The following is a 20,321-nucleotide window of genomic DNA, read 5'->3' on the forward strand; positions in this document are numbered from 1 at the left end:
AGATGGAGAGTAGGAATTATGAAGTGAGGACATTTATTGCTTGAAAATGAAAAGAGTAGCTGCCTTCAGGAGTGGCTGGTGTGAGATGATTCAGGGACAAAAGAGCTTTTGCAAAATAGAAGCAGAGGAGAGGGGCTAAGGAACAGTGGTCAGCAGAGAGGCTGTTGGGGGGATCACACTGCCTCGATTTATCACTAGGAAGTCCAGAAAGTCCTGATTTACCGCCAGGAAGTCCAGAAACAGACAGTCTCTGGTCTGGGAATTCTAAACAGGAGTGCTGGGAGCCTAGAGCAAAGGAATGTTACTGGAGGTGAAAAACTGATGACCAATTTGCATACACATGCACACTTACACCTGTAAAATTAGTATAAATATGTCATATAAAATTGGTGGTTACTCTGGTATATTTACTTACATGGTCTAAGAATTCAGAGTTCATAAAAATATAATATGAAAAGTGAAAATTTCTCTCCCAGCACGCCCCAAAGGCTGTTACATTTCTGTTTTTAGTTCTCACAACGTTAAATAATTTATCTCTACCCTATTTTTAGATCCTTCAACCTAAGTACTATCTTTTGTCTGCCTGCTCTGAAAGGCAGACTGTATCACACTATGGTGTTCTTCCCCTTTTCGCCCTACCACTTCGATTTTTCTTCCTTACTTATTTTGAATTTGCTGTGGTCATTTTACATTTGAAAAGGACTTGGAGCAGCGGGACTTAGGGTTAGAATTCTGTGTTCAGTTGTTGTCTTCTGCCCCTGGGGAGAAAAGTAAACTTGGAGACTCAGCAAGAACAGCTGGAACCCAAGTACCCCCATTTAAGGATTTTCCGGGAGCTCCTGCTTGGCATACAAAGCCTCAGAAGGTTGATGGTGAGGGATGGAGAGACATTTTGTGAAGGAAAAATTGCATATTTCCTGCTCTGTAATTTTTTTTTTTAAAGTTAAGAAGGGGCCAGAGGAGGAAGAGTCTATACAGATTTTGTTGTGGTTTCATCAGGAAGCCACTGATGGGTTTTAAACAAGGAAATAACATTACCTGATTTATATTTTAATAAGATCATTATGGCAGCTCTCTGGAAGACAGACTGGATGGGGCAAGAGTGGCTGCAAGGATACCAGTTGGGAGGGGTTTACATTTGTCCAGGCAGTGATGGTGTGGACTGCACTGGGTGATGAGCAGAGGAATTGCAGGGATGCAAGTAGATTTGGGATACATTTTGGATTATTGTAGGCTAGAAGAGGAGAGGAGTTATAGTAGACAGATTCCCCTAAAGATGTCCACATCCTAATCTCCAACACCTGTGAATATGTTCTCTTACATGGCAGAAGACACTTTGTAGATATGACTAAATTGAGGCTACTGAGATGGGAGTATATCCTGGATTATCTGGGTGGGCCCAGTGTAATCACAAGGGCCCTGATACAGTCAGAGAGAAGGAGATGTAATGTTGGAAACAGAGGTTTGAGTGATGCGAGGAGGGGCCCACAAGCCAAGGAATACAGACAGCCTTTAGAAGGTGGAAAAGATTAGGAAACAGGCTCTTCCCTAGAACCTCCAGATGGAGCCAGCCCTGCCAACACCTTAACTTTAAACTTTAGACTTTGATTTTGGACTTTGACCTCCAGAAGTGTAAGATGATAATTTATGTTGTTTTAAGCCCTGACATCCAGGGAAATTTGTTAGGGTAGCAGCAGGAAATAATCCAGCAGTCAAAAATGACTACTATTCTTTGTCCTGGGGAATAGTGCTGCTATGTCCCAATGTGGGGCCGAAAAGGAAGGTTTAGGAGGCTGACAGGAAACTGAGCCTGTTCAGCTCAGGAGGACTGTTGGTCATCTGTGTGCATATGTTAATAACCTCGTTGTCCCCGGGATCAGGGGCAGGTCAGGATGAGATGGAAATGTGGGAGCCTTCACCAGGTAAATGGTATGTAGAGACCTCGGGGTTTCACCCATGGAGAGACTATATTACGTGAATTGTGGAAAAACAGCTTAGTAATTTCTTTCAGAGGCTACATAGAGACCTATTCCCTCTCATTGCTTGCTGTCTAAATTATAGTTGTTTTCTTTTGAGTCATCAAATGACATTTCAAAAGACAATATGAAGCTGCCACTTTGGGAGAAAGAAAGCAATATTAAGCAGCTTTTTCGAAGATCAAATTTCTGGACTCTGTAGATAGTTGCAATATTTCTTCTGTTATTATTTTTTGAAGGATACGTATGAGCTCATTTGACAGATTTAAACCTGTAGTTTAATTTGGGGGGAAGGCTTGTATGGCTATATATTTTTAAAAATCTAGTTCTTTTCGGTTGGATTATATTTAACTGTTGAAAGAACGAAACTTCCCATTTTTGTTTGCATCAGTTACTTCTTGCTGTTTTGTTTCAAGGGCCTTGGTGACAGCTGAAAATAAGCTTTGAAAATAAAGTTGAATTTTGACTGGGCATGGTGGCTGACGCCTGTCATCCCAGCACTTTGGGAGGGCGAGACGGGTGGATCACCTGAGGTCAGGAGTTTGAGACCAGCCTGGCCAACATGGCAAAACCCCGTCTCTATTAAAAATACAAAAATTAGCCAGGCGTGGTGGCACGTGCCTGTAGTCTCAGCTACTTGGGAGGCTGAGGCAGGATAATCACTTGAACCCAGGAGGCGGAGGTTGCAGTGAGCCGAGAACGCACCACTGCTCTCCAGCCTGGGTGACAGGGTGAGACTGTCTCAAAAAAAAAAAAAAATAATAATAATAAAAAGAAACAAAAGTTGAATTTTGTGTTGAGGCAACACATCTAGAGGAAGCTATACATACATCTTCTGTACATAGAGAGTAGGGGTTCTCAACCAGTTTGCTCCCTGCTGCCAACACTCCCCCATAGGACATTTGGCAGTGTCTGGAGATATTTTTGGTTGTCAGAACTGGGCGGGGGAGGCTACTGGAATCTAGTGGGTGGAGGCTAGTGATGCTGCCAAATGTACCACAGGGCACAGGACAGTCCCCTAAAATCAAAGAAGTATCTAGCCTAACATGTCAATAGTGCTGAGGTAGAGAAACCCTGCAGTAGAACTTGTAAACTTATCAGTTAGGAATATGGCAACTGTTATCTTTCTGTCACTCAGCACTGTTTCCTACATTGCATCTAGTTGCTCAGTGAACCAGCCAGCTTAGTTTTTTTCTGCCCTAAGTACTACAACATTTTCTTTCTTTTTCTTAGAGATGGGTTTTTGCTCTTTTACTCAGGCTGGAGTGCAGTGGTGTGATCATTGCTCGCCGTAGCCTCGAACTTTTGGGCTTAAGCAATCCTCAGCCTCTTGCGTAGCTAGGACTATAGGCTCACACCACCATGCCTGGCTATTTTTTTCTACTGTTTGTACAGAAAAGGTCTTACTGCGTTGACCAGCCTGGCCTCAAACTCCTTGCCTTAATTCATCCTCTGGCCTCAGCCTCCCAAAGAATTGAGATTACAGGTGTGAGCCACTGCATCTGGCCTACGTTCTTGCAGATTCTATAATTTTTATTTTGTGGGAAATTGGCTAATTTAGTATTCACTGGAATAGGAAGCAGAAAAAAAAGAGTTTGCTTGAAGTCTTCATTTAAATGGATTATAAAATTTTCTTTTTGCCAAGATAAAAGTGTTAAATTTATTATAGTCCTCTACTTTTGGAAAAAATTAATGTACTGTAAGTAGCTTTTATTTTGAGCTCTTAATCAAGTATTAATAGCATTATGTTTTCTCTAATTATGGCTAATTGAATATTGCCCAGATATAGTTATTTGCTTATTTCAGGTAATTAAAAACATCATCTGAAATAACCGTAATTGAAATCATATAAAATTGTAAAAATTGCTCTGTTTGTTTTTTATTCTTTGGCACTATTACAATATTTTGAAGCACTGTGAATTTTTTTAAAAATTCAAGAAAAGTCTTCTTGCTGTCATTTGGTGACTTAAGTAGCAGCCCGGAGAACAGATGTAGGAATGAAGTGATTTATATAATGCTTCAGAATCTTTTTGTTCCTGAATTTCACAATATAAACTTTAATTATGAAATTGGTAAGAGATTTTGAGAAACCTACATTATTTAGTAGGATGTGGGATATATCTTAATTTCTGTGACTTAAAATGAGGTCTCTAAGATGGGAGATATAGTTAGTAAATAAAAATAAATAAGTTTATGCCTTCAAAATTCCTAAAATGAGATATTGTATATGACAATGTATATGATGATGTATGCCTAAAAGTAGTGACATGTTTGAAATATTAGAAGCAGTAGAGATATCATGACTTCCAGAACATGGAAATGAACTTTCGGAAAATCAAAGATAAACATTATGTTGTTTCTTAGGAATGTTTAATATATATACATTCATGCATGTGATCCATGTGGTTTGTTAGAGAGCTGTGTCTTCATTTGCTGATCATTCTTTTGAAATTTTAACATGTATGTACAAGACATAAGAAAGTGATGCTCTTGGACTTGAATTCTTTTTGGGAAGTTTATAGTGCATAATATCTCTTGGTTTTCAAAGTGACACTGTCCTAATTAAAAATGTTGATTTTAAAACCCGATTAGTATGTTGCTTTACAATTGACTTCTATAATTTTTTCTCTGTTATCTTAGGTTTCTCATTTAAACTCTAGCTCTATCAGACAGTAAGTTATCCACAGAATTATATACCCTCCTTTATTCATTTACTAGAATTTTTTTATCCCTAATATGCCCTTATTTATTTACTCATTCATATGTCTCTCATTTACTCACTTGTCCATTACTACGAAATTTATTCACTCAGTAAACATTAAAGGATATATCTTTAATTAGTGTATTAGTCTGTTCTCAAATTGCTATAAAGAAATACCTGAGACTGGGTAATGTGTAAAGAAGAGGTTTAATTGGCTTATGGCTCTCCACACTTTTAAACAACTAAATCTCCTGACAACTCACTACTGCTATGCCAGCTCCAAGGGGGATGGCTCTGCAGGCTATACAGGAGGCATGGCAGCATCTGCTTCTGGGGAGGCCTCAGGAAACTTTTACTCATGGTGGAAGGCAAAGTGGGAGCAAGGTGTCTTACATGGCAGGAGTAGGACCGAGATGGGGGGAAAGTGTGACACACTCTTAAACAACCAGCTCTCATGAGAACTCACTGTTGTAACAACAACTCCAGTGGGAATATTGTTAAACCATGGAAAACCGCTTCCGTGATCAAATCACCTCCCAACAGTCCACACCTCCAACACTGGGTATTACAAATGAACATGAGATTTGGGTGGGGACACAGATCCAAATCATAAAATTCCACCCTGGCCCCTCCCAAATCTCGTGTCCTTTTCACATTGCAAAATCCAATCATGCCTTCTGAACAGTCCCCCAGAATCTTAACTCATTCCAGCATTAACTCAGAAGTCCAAAGTCTTTTCTGAGATAACGCTAATCCCTTCTGCCTATGCACCTATAAAATCAAAACCAAGATAGTTACTTCCAAATTACAATAGAGGTACAGGCATTTGGTAAATACTCCCATTCCAAAAGGGAGAAATCAGCGAAAAGAAAGGGGCTTATAGGCCCCATGCAAGTCTGAAACCCACCTGAGCAGTCATTAAACCTTAAAGTTACAAAATAATCTTCTTTGACTGCATGTCTCCCATCCAGGGCACACTGTTGTGAGGTGTGGCTCCCAAGGCCTTGGCAGCCCTGCCCCTGTGGCTTTGCAGAGTTCAGCCCCCAAGGCTGCTCTTAAGGGCTGGCATTGAGTGCCTGTGGCTTTTACAGGCACAGGGTGCAAGCTGCTGGTGGATGTACCATTTTGAGGTCTTCAGGATGGTGACCCCTTCTCACAGCTCAACTAGGCAGTACCCCAGTGGGGACTCCGTGTGGGGGCTCAACCTGACATTTCCCCTCTGCACTTCCCTAGTAGAGGTTCTCCATGAGGGCTCCGCCCCTGAAGCAGGCTTCTGCTTGCACATCCAGGCTTTTCCATATATCCCCTTGAAGTCCAGGCAGAGGTTCCCAAGCCTCAACTCTTATACTCTGTGCACCGGCAGGCTTAATGCTACATGGAAGCTGCCAAGTTTCATGGCTTGCACCCTCTGAAGCAGCAGCCTGAGCTGTACCTGGGCCTCTTTTAACCATGACTGGCCGGAGCTAGAGTGCCTGGGAAGCAGGGAGCAGTGTCCTGAGGCAGACTGCAGGGCCCTGGGCTTGGCCAGTGAAACAATTCAATTCTTCCCTCCTAGGCCTCTGGGCCTGTGATGGTCTGCTGTGAGAGTCTCTAAAATGCCTTGAAGGCTTTTTTCCCATTGTCTTGGCTATCAGCACTTGACTCCTTTTTCCTTATGCAAATTTCTGCAATCCCCTTGAATTTTTCTCCTGAAAATGGGCTTTTCGTTTTTCACCACATGGCCAGGCTGCAAATTTTCCAAACTTTTATGTTCTGCCTCCCTTTTAAACATAAGTTCTAGTTTCAGTTCATTTCTTGACTCATGCATATGAGCATAAGTTGTTTGAAGCAGCCACATCTTGAACACCACTGCTTAGAAATTTCTTCTACTAGATATCCTAAATCATCTCTCTCAAGTTCAAAGTTCCATGGATCCCCAAGGCAGGGGCACAGTCCAGCCAAAGTATAATAAAAGTGACCTTTGCTATAGTTCCCAATAAGTTCCTCTTCTCCATCTGAGACCTCATCAGGCTGGCCATCTCTATTCATGTCACTATGAGCACTTTGGTCATAACCATTCAACTAGTCTCTAGGTAAAGTTCCAAATGTTCCCCCATCTTCTGTCTTCTTCTGAGCCCTCCAAACTCTTCCAGCCTCTGCCTGTTACCCAGTTCCATGGCTGCTTCCACATTTTCAGGTATCTTTATAGCAATACCTCACTCTTGGTACCAATTTTCTGTATTAGTCCATTCTCACATTGCAATAAAAAAATACCTGAGACTGTTAATTGATAAAGAAAAGAGGTTTAATTGGCTCATGGTTCTGTAGGCTGCACAGGAACCATGACAGCATCTGCTTCTGGGGAAGCCTCAGGGAGCTTTTACCCGTGGTGGAAAGCAAAGTGGGAGCAGTCATTCACATGGCCAGAACAGGAGGAAGAGAGATGGGACGAGGTGCCACACACTTTTAAACAACCAAATCTCATGACAACTCACTACTGCGATGACAGCTCCAAGGGGGATGGTGTTAAAACCATGAGAAACCGTCCTCTTGATCAAATCCTCATGATCACCTCCTACTAGACCCCACCTCCAACATTGGGGATTACAATTGAACATGAGATTTGGGTGGGGTACAGGTCCAAACCATACCATAGTTTGAAGGATTTATTCTTTATATCTAACTGCTTATTCACAACTCCACTTGGGTATGTAATGTGCATATCAAACTTAGATTCAGGGTCCTGAATTCCTACCACCACCTCCTTCTCCTGCAATTTTCCCCCATCTTAATAAATTGCTTGCTCCTTTTGGTTACTCAGGCCAGACATTTTAGAGTTTTCTTGTCTCCTCTATTTCATTATAATCCATGTCTACTCTGTAAGTGAGTCCTATTGACTTTGCCTTCACTATCTTCCCAGAATCTGACCAAGTCTCATCAACTCCACTGTTATTTCCCAAGTCAAACCCCTATCACCTCCTACCTGGATTATTTTGCAAAAGTCTCTTAAGGCTACTCTGCTTCTCCCTTGCCCTCTGACCACTTTAGTGCATAGTCTGCACAATAGCTTCCAGTGAATTTTAAAAAATGGAAACCTGATCATATCATTCCTCACTCAAAATTCTCAGCAAATTACTATTGCATTCAGAATAAAAGGCAGAGTTCATACAGTGGCCCACAAGGTGCTACACAATTGACCCCTCATTGGTTCTGTGACTATTGCCTGCACAACTCCTCTAGTCTCCCTCTGCTTGACCCACACTGGCCTTTTAATTGCTATTCTTTGAATAGACCAAGTGTGCCCCTGCCTCGGGGCTTCTACAACTAGCTGTTCCCTCTGTCTGGGATTCTCTTTCCTTAGGTATTTACATGACTTGCACCTTCACCTAGTCTTTGCTCAAATATCAGCTTTTCAAAGACTCCTTCTTTGACCATCCTATTTAAAACTGTCACCTCTTTCTTCTAAAAACTCCCTAACTTATTTTGACTCTTGTCTACTTTAATCTTTTTACCTATATCACTCATCACTATCTAACTTACTTTATATTGTTGGTTGTATTAGCCATCCCCCACAAAACACACACCCTAAAATGTAAACCCTGGAAGGCCAGGGCTTCTGCTTGAAATGTGGTAGACACACATGATTATTTGCTTAATGAGTAAATGATTTCATTTATGATGTAGAAGCCAACAAGGTAATATATAATCTGAGGAAATAGATATATTCCTCAGATACATAATAGATATATTCTATTTTTATTTCTATATGTCTTCAAGGCTCCATGTAATTTCTAGGTTCACATTTAGAAAAAAAAATGGAGTTTTAATAGGCCTAAAACATTACATGGACGTGGTGAGACCTATCATTTGCGTATGAAAATAGGAGATTCTGCATAGTGGTCAGTATTCTAAATGTTAGTTTTAAAAATTGTGCAAATACAGGTTGAGTGGTTGATCGTTTCCAGAGCTCTGTGGAAGTTCGATATTAGAGAACATGAGGTCACATATCAATATTAACTTTTCTACATCTAGCTTGGGTAAAGTATGTGTAGTACACATGTTTGTTTTGAGTAAAATTGTGAAACAGGACAGTTGTGGGCCTCTATGTCGAGGAACAGGCCTTAATCATGTTACTTAGGAAGTCTACTGGCACCTGCATTTTTGTAAAATGGAGAAATCCATTTTTGGCATGACTCCCAATGTGAAAGTTACTCTTTTCATCCAAAGGGGTAGAATACAACCCATCCATAGTCGTAGATAAGGTCAGAATTCAGTGCAAAGGACAGAGCCAGACATGGCTGAGGACCAGAGAACACTGAACTTTTCCTAATCTGTAGCTGTAGTTCTCTGTAGATAAAAGGGATCTCTGCCCCAGTAATGTGCAACTTGCTGAGGGTAGTCAAGGAAAGCAAAGACCACTTAGGAATATCATTGTCAAACAACTGTATATTTAACATGAACTTTGAGCAGTCTCATAAGCAGAGCCTGAAAAATTCTGCAAATGGAAATATCAGCTCTGGTATAGAGATCCCAACACAAATCACTGGGTAGAAACAGTATGAAACCTACCAACAAGGATCAGTGAATCGAGGTATTTCAAGAGAAGAGAGCTCTGGCCTGGACAGGTCTGCTCAGCCTTCTTTGATTACATGTTTTCAGTAATTTATTAGTGAGGGAGAATTGGAGGTTAATATTTGAATCTACTCTATATCATTTATGGTTTGCTAGGTAGAACAATGCTAAAATGAACTGTATAATTACTGTACCATAATTTTCATTTTGTATTTCAGAATGTCTCATTCTTAACGAATCCTTGTGTAGTCATCATAAAGACTCAAGTTAAAGAACCTTCTATTGCCTTGGATTGATACTTGCATTGACATGAGTCCACTGGATTGTTATAGTCAAAATTCCAAGGACCAGAGTAGGCAGACTAGGGAAGTAGGACTCCTTAAGGAGGGTTGCCTCACATGAGGCATTTTTTTTCTTTTAGAATAGTATTCACATTATATAAGCAAATTTTAAAAACTGCCATGTAATGAGTCACAGACACTAAGCATGGTGCTTGGTGTCTTGCTTTCCAAAACTTATATTTTATTTCTATTATTTTATTTAAATTATTTAGTGGGTGTTCAATAATTCTGGCTAGAAAGACAAAATATGTTCTTGCTTTATGACACAAGTGTTAGCAGAGAGAGAAGTGTTCCTTGGAGTTGTGCAGTTTGGTGATGTAGGAATTGACGAGGAAAAAGAACAAGGTGAATCACACCTCAGCTACTAGATTAATGCACCACATTAAATGTTACTATTCAGGAAGGCAGCCGAAAGAAACCGCTTCCATGGTAACTGTTGTCATAGTTGTATTTTTACTCATCTTTCAAAAAATATATGAAAGTGAAATAATACTGCTGTAGTGATACTTGTGCTGCTTTACCCATTTTAAATAGCAAGTGCTCCAAAGGCTTGTAATTCAGTCTTTCTCCTTAGTTGGCATTGCCAGTTTAATATCCAGCAAACATTAATCACTAACGGTAAATGTATAGAAGACGTTTCATATACATGTCCAAGGATGCTTTGTCAGTGAAAGTGTATTGTTACAGAGTCCTCTAGGGTTGCTAAATAATCACTAGGGAAAATCTTAGTTTGACCTCCCCCACACCCACCATAAGATTAAATGTAGCTTCTCTTCTTTGGCTGGCCATGAAGAATTTTAAAAAGAAATATTTAGTGTGGCTAATGTGATTGACTGGAATATGTATTTGGATTATCAGTGCCTACTTCCTCTTTCTCTTCAGCGTCCATCTTTTGCATATTTAAGAGTACTTCGGCTGGGCAAAGTGGCTAATGCCTGTAATCCCAGTACCTTGGGAGGCCGAGGTGGGTGGATCACTTGAGGTCAGGAGTTCAAGACTAGCCTGGCCAATACGGTGAAACCCTGTCTTTACTAAAAAAAAAACAAAAATTAGCTGGGTGTATTGGCGCACACCTGTAGTCCCAGCTACTTGGGAGGCTGAGGCACGAGAATTGCTTGAACCCAGGAGGCGGAGGTTGTGGTGCTGAGATCATGTCACTGTGCTCCAGCCTGGATGACAAAGCGAGACTCCATCTCAGGGGGAAAAAAAAAAAAAAAAAAAAAGAGTACCTCAAACTGAGGTACATAAGAAAAGAGAGGAAGATGAATTTGGAATCTCTTTAAAATTGATTTATTTAGAAAAGAGCTCTTGTATAAGATTTGGTCAGAAGTTAAAATTGACAAATCCGTAAATCCAAGCTTTCCTTTTTTCTGTACCATCAGATCGCATAATCGAATATTGGCTAGATTTCTTTTAGAGTAGAAGTTCCATCTTTTTCGGCTAGGTTGGCACAGAGAACAGAGTCACACAGTGATCTGCTTCCTTTAAGTAGGAGATGTTCATCGTGGGTTGTGAGAAGAGTGTGCTTTGTTGATGCTTTGGTCTTGTTTCTGTAATAGCCTTCAAAGGGTATGACTTAAGCTTCCTAATTTAAGGCCAAAAGATAGATTGATTAACATTTTCGGGCATGTATGTTTTCGGGCATTTTTCGGGCATGTATGTTTTCCCCCTACTTGTCATTCTTGTGAAATGCTTTATTTTATGATAAACTGTCATGTTTAACTCACACCACAATCCACATTGCAGTATAACACTCCAGAATGGAAGGCATCCTGTGTTTTACTTTAAAAGCATGTTTCTTAAGCATTTATTTGTTAGCAAATACTTATTAACACTTTATAATTTCATTCTATTAAATAAATCCTAGAAGAGCTGTCTGAATTCTTTCTTTAAATGCAGAGAAAGTCTTCCTCATAAGCCATTCTCAGCTCTCTCCAGCCCCCAGCAGACTCACTCCACAAATTCAAATGCGCTTGTTGCCCTTACTCCAAATTTGGTAATTAATCATGCTTATATTGTATGTGGTATCTTTACAAATAATATTTATGCCAGGTGTAGTGGCTCACACCTGTAATCTCAGCATTTTGGGTGGCTAAGATGGGAGGATTGCTTGAGGAGGCCAGGAGTTCAAGACCAGCTGGGGCAACACAGTGAGACCCATCTCTAAAATAATAATAATAATAATAATAATAACAACAACAATAACGATTCTTATTTAATTGACATATTATATTTTTCACTCTTTGCAGTTACTCATTTGATTTCCTTAACCATATTATAATCTTTTTGATCTAAGTGTTAATTCTCGGCCAGGCATGGTAGCTCACACCTATAATCCCAGCACTTTTTGGGAGATCAAGGGGGGTGAATTGTTGAGCCTAGGAGTTTGTGACCAGCCTGGACAGCATGGTGCGACCCCATCTCTATGAAAAAATAAATAAAAATATTAGCTGAGAGCAGTGGCATGTACCTGTGGTCCCAGCTATTTGGGAGGCTGAGGTGGGAGGATTGCTTCAGCTAGGAGGTCAAGGCTGCAGTGAGTTGTGATTGCACCACTCCACACCAACTTGGGCAACAGAGTGAGACCCTGTCTCAAAAAAAAAAAAAAAAAAAAAAACCCAGAAAAACAAAACTAACTCTCCTATACTAATCTGCTCTAGTATCTTACATAAGGTAGGTATTTAATACAAATTGTTGCTGGTTAGCCCATAATACTATCAATTGGAACATGGTAGAAGAAAACATGATAATATTTTTCTCCTTCAAACTACCTGTTTAAATGCATCATGGCAAGAATGTTCAGCAAATTACCCTAATTTGCAGAACTGCCTTCATGTAGCATTTGCAGCTGTTTCACTTCTGAGGAAAATGATTCATATTATTTTGAAGACATGACAACTTGAACAAGGTCAAAGCATAATACATAATGGTAATTAGCAATAAAAATACAAAATTTGCAAATTTTGCTGAGTATAAATGCACATTGGAATTTGCTAGATGGTGGCTAACTATCCTGGGAGGGAACTTTAGGGTGGGGTTGATTGATACCCTTCCAAAATGTTACTGTATTCTTTTTTCTCTTTTTCCTACTTTACTGTCTCCTTCCTAAATGACTGAGCGTTTTCACTGTGGCTGAGCTACATTGGTCACATTATTATTATTGCTATTTTCTTTGAGACTGGGTCTCATTCTGTCACCCAGACTGAAGTGCAGTGGCATGATCTTGGCTAACTGCAGCCTCAAACACCTGGGCTCAGGTGATTCTCCTGCCCCAGCCTCCTGAGTAGCTGGGACTAGAGGCATGCATCACCATGCCTGGCTAATTTTTGTATTTTTCATAGAGGCAGGGTTTCACCATGTTGCCCAGCCTGGTCTTGAACTCCTGGCTTCAAGCGATCCTCCTGCCTTAGCCTCTCAAAGTGTTGGGATTACAGGCATGAGCCACTGCACCTGGCCGTCAGTTGCATTATTGTATTATTTAATCCTCGCACACATCATGTTGTTAAGCTATTATTATTTGTATTTTACTGACCGGAAAACATTGAGGCTTGCAGATGTAAGGACTTCTGGCATAAGTATGCCACTTTTTTGTCATTTAACTAAAACTAACACCTCGTGTTTCTTCCTTTGATCTATGACCTTGGACAATAACATTAGTTAATCTCTCTCTGCCCTTTAAAAAAGTTTCTTTTCTATAAAAGGGTAATAAAAATGTCTGCTGTACCAATTGCATGGGGTGCTGTGTTCTAGATAGACATGACAGTACTTTGAGATGATTAAAATGTAAGAAATGTGAGGCATTATTATTTTTATCATAACACAAACCTGTGCAGTCACCAATGTATCAATTTAGAATGAGGGATTAGAACAAAATTACAATTAAAAATGGTCTGTTGATATTTTATTTTGGACTTCAAAACTTTTAAGATATATTTACATATTTGGATTTTTGCATTATACAGAAAAAGATCCACAAGCTGGACTTCTATGTTTCTCCAGCTACAGGATAGGTCCAAACTAGTCCTCTTGAGAAAAACCTCTGTGATTGAAAAGAAGTGACTTCTTTTCCTCAAACTTATTTCAATTTAAAGTTGACATTTTATTCTCATTGATATTTAATTATCTGGGATGCTGGATTCTGTGCCTACTGTTTTCGTATGAAAAGAAAAACATACCAAACAGCCATGCTGATGAAAGTCTTCCTGGTGAAGTGGACTCTTGTTCTCAGCAGCTCAACCCATGATGACAAAGGCAGGGTCCCTCTAGCATCAAATTAGCGAATTTTCCTCCTCCCATCTTGTTAGTTGGTGAATTTTCAAATCTGCCTTCTCTGAAACATTATAAAATGTCCTGAATCTCAAAAAAAGGTGATGTTTTATATTCTATGACCTTTCTCCACCATATTTGAAGATAATGGAGTGGAAACTCTTGAAGGGTCTATTGAAAAACTGTAAAGGTAAGGAAAAGAACCATATGCAACAAGATAAAGGAAATAAAATACTTCCTGAAAAGGTTATGGTTACACACACACACTCACACACCTGTCACATGTATACAGTGTAGATGCTATATTCAATGTTTTAACAGACATAGAATAAACATTGTTTTTTCTGTGTTAGAATAAACAGAGAAGACAGGCATCTGCTTACTGCCTTTTGCTGTCTCTAATGCCCTCTTCCCTGAAGCCCAGACCTGTAGCCCTCTTCTTTACGAAGTTGAATGTGAATCATTCCACTGGTGTTTGCTTAGGCCTGCTTGATACCCTAAAGGGCTTCTTACCTCTGTTTGTAAAACATTTTCTTGTCTATTGATATTCCACTTTGGGCATGTTTCGTTCACTACTTAAATGAATATCTCCCTAAATAAACTGAGTATATCTTAAGATCAGGAAACCACTTCCAAATTCTGTTATGTTTCTCACACCACCTATGGTTTAGAGCAGGGGTCCCCAACTTCCAGGTCACATTGATATCAGGCTGTGGCCAGTTAGGAACTGGGCCACACAGCAGGAGGTGAGTGGTGGGTGAGTGAGCATTACTGCCTGAGTTCCACCTCCTGTCAGATCAGCAGTGGCATTAGATTCTCATAGGAGCATGATCCCTATTGTGAACTGCACGTGCGATGGATCTAGGTTGCATACTCCTTATGAGAATCTAATGCCTGATGATCTGAAGTGGAACAGTTTCATCCTGAAACCATCCCCCACTCCACCCCATCCGTGGAAAAATTATCTCCTGTGAAACTGGACCCTGGTGCCAAAAAGGTTGGGGACCACTGGTTTAGAGCATACTAAGGTGAAATATATGTCTCAGAAGATGTGATGATCCATAGTGTAGGCACTCAGTTACCCAAGTTGCTCAATTTCTACTAAATTTTACAATTTAGTAGAAATTCAGCCTTATGATATTTTTTGAATTCTGGGAAAATGTTATTTCCCATTTTCAGTTCCAGTTATGGGTACGCTCTACAGAACTCACAAATTCTTGCCAAGTAGTGAAGAATACTGTTTGAACACCTATTATGTGTGAAACATAGTTGCATGAAAACACGTATATCCTGCAAATGGCTGCCTTTTATTTTTATGATTAGATATAGAGTTATTTTTCTTCTTGTTTTTATGTCTATATTAGCTATTCTAGAATATAAGTCCCAAGAAAACATAATAGTATCTATTGAGCCTATTTAATGTACCCTACACAGAGTTGAGCATGTATGATTGCTTAATGTCATAACATTGCTTGATGATAAGGTGAGAAACAAGTCTTAGCCGAAGAACCCAATAGCTTTCTTAAAGTTATTTAATATACCATTAGATGCCATCCACTAGAAAGAAAAAATAAAAACAAAAGCACATTGCTAAGACGTGTAAACTGTTCTCCAGTGAAGGAGGTTTGTGTATATAATTGAGTTTAATTGTTTTTCTTTTCAGAGCTCCTGTAATTTCCCTGTGCCAGATTCCGAGTTAAAAGAAAAATACTAAAGTGGTTAGGCAGCAGCTGTTCTCAGTCCTTCAGGGTGGTAATTCTGAGCCCAGGGACATGCTCATTCTTGTTGTGAAATGATGTTCTTTGGCTATAAAACCCTGCATTCTTCCCCAGTGCTATTATAGTGAATGTCCTTATAAAAGCAAGGCTGTTTAACAGATATCCCGAAAGAGAAAATAACTGATTATGACCTAATATGTGGTTCATGAACTCTTCTCTGAAGCATTCCTAGGATCTGATTTTGTATTACTGAACACATTTCTAAACCTCACTATATAGTTCCTTTGTAAAAGAAGAACAATACTGTAGGTAGTCTTTGTATTTTTAATGGATTTCAGTGATGCTGGTCAGTTCATTATCTCTAAAATCTGTTAAATCAACCAAAAATGATATGGCTGTATATTGTAAGACTTTGTACTCATCCCAGCCATTCTTCTAACTTTTCTACCATTTGGAAGAAGCAAGCCAATATTCTGTTAAAAAAAAAAATATATATATATATATAACAACAATGTGGTTTATAAAATAATGACTCACTTTACATGATTTGAAAACATTTAAAATGGGCATATATAAAAACTGTATAATATTTTGTTAAAGAAAAAGTGACAAATTGAAATGGACTGCATAGCATCCAGAAGTTAAACACTATTTTAATTGTGTCTAAGACAGGGCAGAAATAAAATGATAGGGAAAAGTAGCACTTGTCAGGTATTTATTTTGGTATAGAGAAGAATCTGTACTGTCTAAGCACTTGCAGAATGTATAGCAATGGAAAGAGAAACAGAATGTAAGCAAAATAACATACATCGATATATTTAAATGACTTAAAGTGGATATAAATGTATTAGATGAAACTAATTCCATTTGATACATTGACAAAGAAGATGAATATGGTGAGGAAATCTTAAATCATTTTATAGAAAATGTGCTTCCTCTTAGAATTAAAATATTAAAACATTCTTACTGATAAAGGTAATAAAATCAGATTCTTTTTTTTTTCCTATGGATAAACAGATATCTTGTTGCTGGCATGATAAATTGCTTCACTTCTGGAGAGTAATCTGTTAAGATGTTTGAATCATAATGATGATGATGATGATGATGATGATGATGATGATGGCGTGTGCCAGAAATGGTGCTGAGTGAGTTTGAGGGAGTGGCCATTTAGGAGAAGGCTCATTGTCTTGGCCACATGTTCTTGTTTGCGATCATAAATGTCACTGATCATGTCACGTGAAGCCTGCCAGTCTCCATCCCACCTTTTCAGATTCATTGTTTGACATTTCATCTGAAAACCATTTTCCTACAGGCCATATTCATTTTTTAAAAAATTTAAAAAGCTTATTTTTCTCACATTCATTTTGACTCGATTTTTATAAATGTTTTCCTCCATGCCTTGAGTGTCTTTTCTTTCTCTGACACGTGGATTCTTATTCATCTTTTGAGTTGTCGTTCAAATAGCACCTTGTCAGTGGATCCTTTCTGCACCTCTCTGTGCCTGGATGGGGTTCAGCCATGGTCCCTGTGGCCCATTAGACAAGCTGAGGCTGACAGTTCTACCTGCCCCTCTGGAGACCATCACTTCTTTGAGGGCAGAAGCTGTGTCCCAGCTATCTTTATATGCAAAGCAGGACTTAATATGTTTGTGTGGAATGATTGAATGCAAAAGCAAAAGGAAAACCCAGTATGATTTACTAGCTCTTTGATTAAATTCTATTAAACTGAAGCTAGTCACTTTGACTTGGTATAAACCTATTTTAGCAATTATCAAATTGTGTAACTCCTACAATTCTGTAAAATGAAGGTACTACATTTACCACCAGATTACCTTATTTTGCAACAGAGTGTTGTCAGTGTTTGTACTTGTCGCATCACTTATTTGCTATAAAATAAGCCTTTTACTGAGTCTCTGTCAAGTTCTTCTTAGTGTTTATAAAGATGTTCAAGGAGGTATATTTATCAGCTCTTTTAGACCAGGGTGCCACTAATGAACTCATCTCTACTGTATAATATTCTTAAGAGAAACTATACTTAAGGATTTATCTTATTCTTAGGAAGTAAATTTTACATACTTAAAGCTTTTTTGATCTAGAGCTGAAAAATCTCTCCTTGTACAAATTATTCATCAATATAAATATCTTTATGCAAAAATTAATGCTTCAAGGTACAGAATGAATTTGAAGACTAGTGGATATTTGTATTGAATAGAGTTCTGTTGTGGATAACAGAGACCACACTTGACAGAAGTTTCTCTCTCTTTCTCTCTTTCTCTCTCTCTCTCTCTTTCTCTCTCTCTCTCACTCATAGTTGTATGGATACAGGAAGCCCACAAGTATGGTGACCCTGTTCTAGAAGGTTGTTTGGAATTTGACTTGGTGTCCTATGGCATTAAGGATTTAGGAGCCTTGTTTCTCATTGTTCTGTATTTAAAATTTAATATTTGTTAATTTCCTTTTTCCATTTTATGGATTATTATTGAGTGACTATCTGATTTGGCAGTGTGCCTGACTGAAAGTATAAGTCATGGTTTATTTATAGTGTTTTATGGGTTTGGTATGGCAAAAAGATCTTGACAATGAATATTTGGTGAATTACTTGGAAGGTCAGATATGCTGGGGAAGAGTCATTAATCTAGACCTGTTTGCAAGACCCCTGTGATATATATTGTGGAGCTTACCACCCAGGGGAGGGATGGGAAAGGGAGAGACAGGGAAGCACAAATAAAGTGCTTCCAAAGCCCTGAGCGTGAAGACTGTGTGAAGAAAGACTTCGTGAAAAGCATTGCAGGTGGGACGCCTTTGAAGGATGGGGAGAGTTTCAATCATCATAAATACAGGGAAGGCAAAGAGGAGCATGGGGTAGTATTGGGGGGAAGGTGGGAATAGAAAGTACTGGGAGGGAGATGCCTGGTGTGTTCATGCTGGTGTCCAGTTACCATGCATGAAGCACTTCACAGATGATTTGCAGCACCCACTGTGCCTTAGGAATGCAGTTCTGGAGGAAGGACGTTAGTGAGTCAAGGAAGTACAGTGTAGGTGTTTCATTTAGCCTTGTTCCTTTTTTTTTTCCTGATAGTGTGACAAAGGAGAGTTTTATGTTAGCTAATACTTTGACAAAACTTTATTGATTTGTTAATTTGCAATATTCAAGATGCTTCTGTGAGCTATAATAATCTTTAACATCTAGTAAATAGGATTCATGTTTAGATGGAATTATCTTTGTAGTTTGAATTAAGACAAAATAATGACAATATTTATAAACATATGACTCTTAAAGGGGGACATAAGCTCTCAGTATTCACAAAAGGCCAGGTTCTAAGTGCTTTCTGAAGTTACAAGGTTGTACTCTCCCATTTTACTGTCATATTCTGCTGATACATCATTTAGAGAATGTTCCAAGAAAGTTCTAATTCCTGCTGAAGAGCAGAGCACTGACATGATTTTTCACTTAGGTGTGCAGAAAGAGTTGTTTAGCTTTGTGCACAAAACGGGCTGAAATCAAGCTTTAATTAGTCAGACTTTTGCATAATTCATCACGGTCACTTTGTAAGTCCAGCAGAATATGCTGTTGGTTTTTATCTTAGTGGGTTCATTTTCAAGGATGCGTTGTCTTATTAGCTCTTTGCTACCCAAATATTTAGATTTTCCTAGCAAAACCATGATATTGTATCTAGTCTCCTAAAGAAATGAATTGCTATATGATGATACATAAGGAAATGAACTGATACATAAAAGTTATTCGTCTTAAATATCATTCTTGATAATAATCTGTCTTAAAGACAGGAAAGTAAGTTAAGGTTCTTCTGTCTTTTTGAATCCATAGGCTGTCCATCTGGCCCAGGCAAGCTTCCAGATTGAAGCCTTCGGCTCCAAATTCATTCTTGACCTCATACTGAACAAGTGAGTATTTAGACATAATCTTCTTAAGAAGCAGGTGCAATAAAGCTTTGTTTTTATAATATCGGTTTAGTCAAAATAATGTCTGTTGTTTAACAACTATTTTCTAGCAGATTATTATAGAGCATGTAAAGTATAAAATTCTGAATGGTGAATTATATTTTTTTTTTCCGAAATAAAAGATATTTAACATGTTAAGCATCTCAAACACAGCACTTACATATTATAATTTTAAATGGAATAAATATTTGAAGTAATCCAGTTAATTAAATGTTAATTATAATCATCACTATATATAAGAAGCATGATAAATTTACTGATTCAAGTATAATTTGACTACAGTCTAGAAATTTCTTCCATTTACTCTTTATAATGCAATTCGCATGACTTCTGTGGGAAGAACAGAGTAAGTGATGACTTGCAAATACCTATTTTGAGAAGATTCTTTGCTTTATAATTTGCTCTAATATGGTTTCTTAGAAATTTTGGTCCTGATGAAAATTTACCCGATTGTCTCTGAGCATGTGTTTGTTGATATTTAAATGCTGTTTCCTAAGTTGGAATCAGTTGTACAGATGTCTTTGTACAAAGTGTGAACAAGAGCTGTTGACTTAACTAAGGCTCTTCAGCCTCAAATAGATCTAGCACTGAGCCTTTCTTTGGTGAAAGAGATTTTCTATATGGTTTTCTTGAGTTACAGAAATTATAGTCAGTATTTTAAGCTTTTGTCAGTATTTTGATCAGGACTGCATCTTTGTAAGAAAAATACCTGTTAATGCTATCAAACACTATAATGTAAGTGACCACAACCAATATTTGAGAAATTGCAAAGGATCATAAAGAACAACTATTAAATTCTTTGTATGCCA

General features: G+C 38.5%; 1 protein-coding gene across 3 annotated transcripts in view; it reads left to right on the forward strand.

Moving 5' to 3' along the window:
- ADAM23 (ADAM metallopeptidase domain 23) overlaps positions 1-20,321 on the forward strand; it is a 177,371-nt gene that overhangs the window by 18,157 nt on the left and 138,893 nt on the right. For all 3 annotated transcript variants that reach the window (XM_034954940.3, XM_034954939.3, XM_034954941.3), the window contains exon 3: positions 19,379-19,455. In XM_034954940.3, the coding sequence (XP_034810831.1) occupies positions 19,379-19,455 (77 nt within the window). The remainder of the gene's footprint in view (positions 1-19,378; positions 19,456-20,321) is intronic.

This window comes from Pan paniscus, chromosome 13, assembly GCF_029289425.2.
Source record: "Pan paniscus chromosome 13, NHGRI_mPanPan1-v2.0_pri, whole genome shotgun sequence".
Classification (NCBI taxonomy): domain Eukaryota; kingdom Metazoa; phylum Chordata; class Mammalia; order Primates; family Hominidae; genus Pan; species Pan paniscus.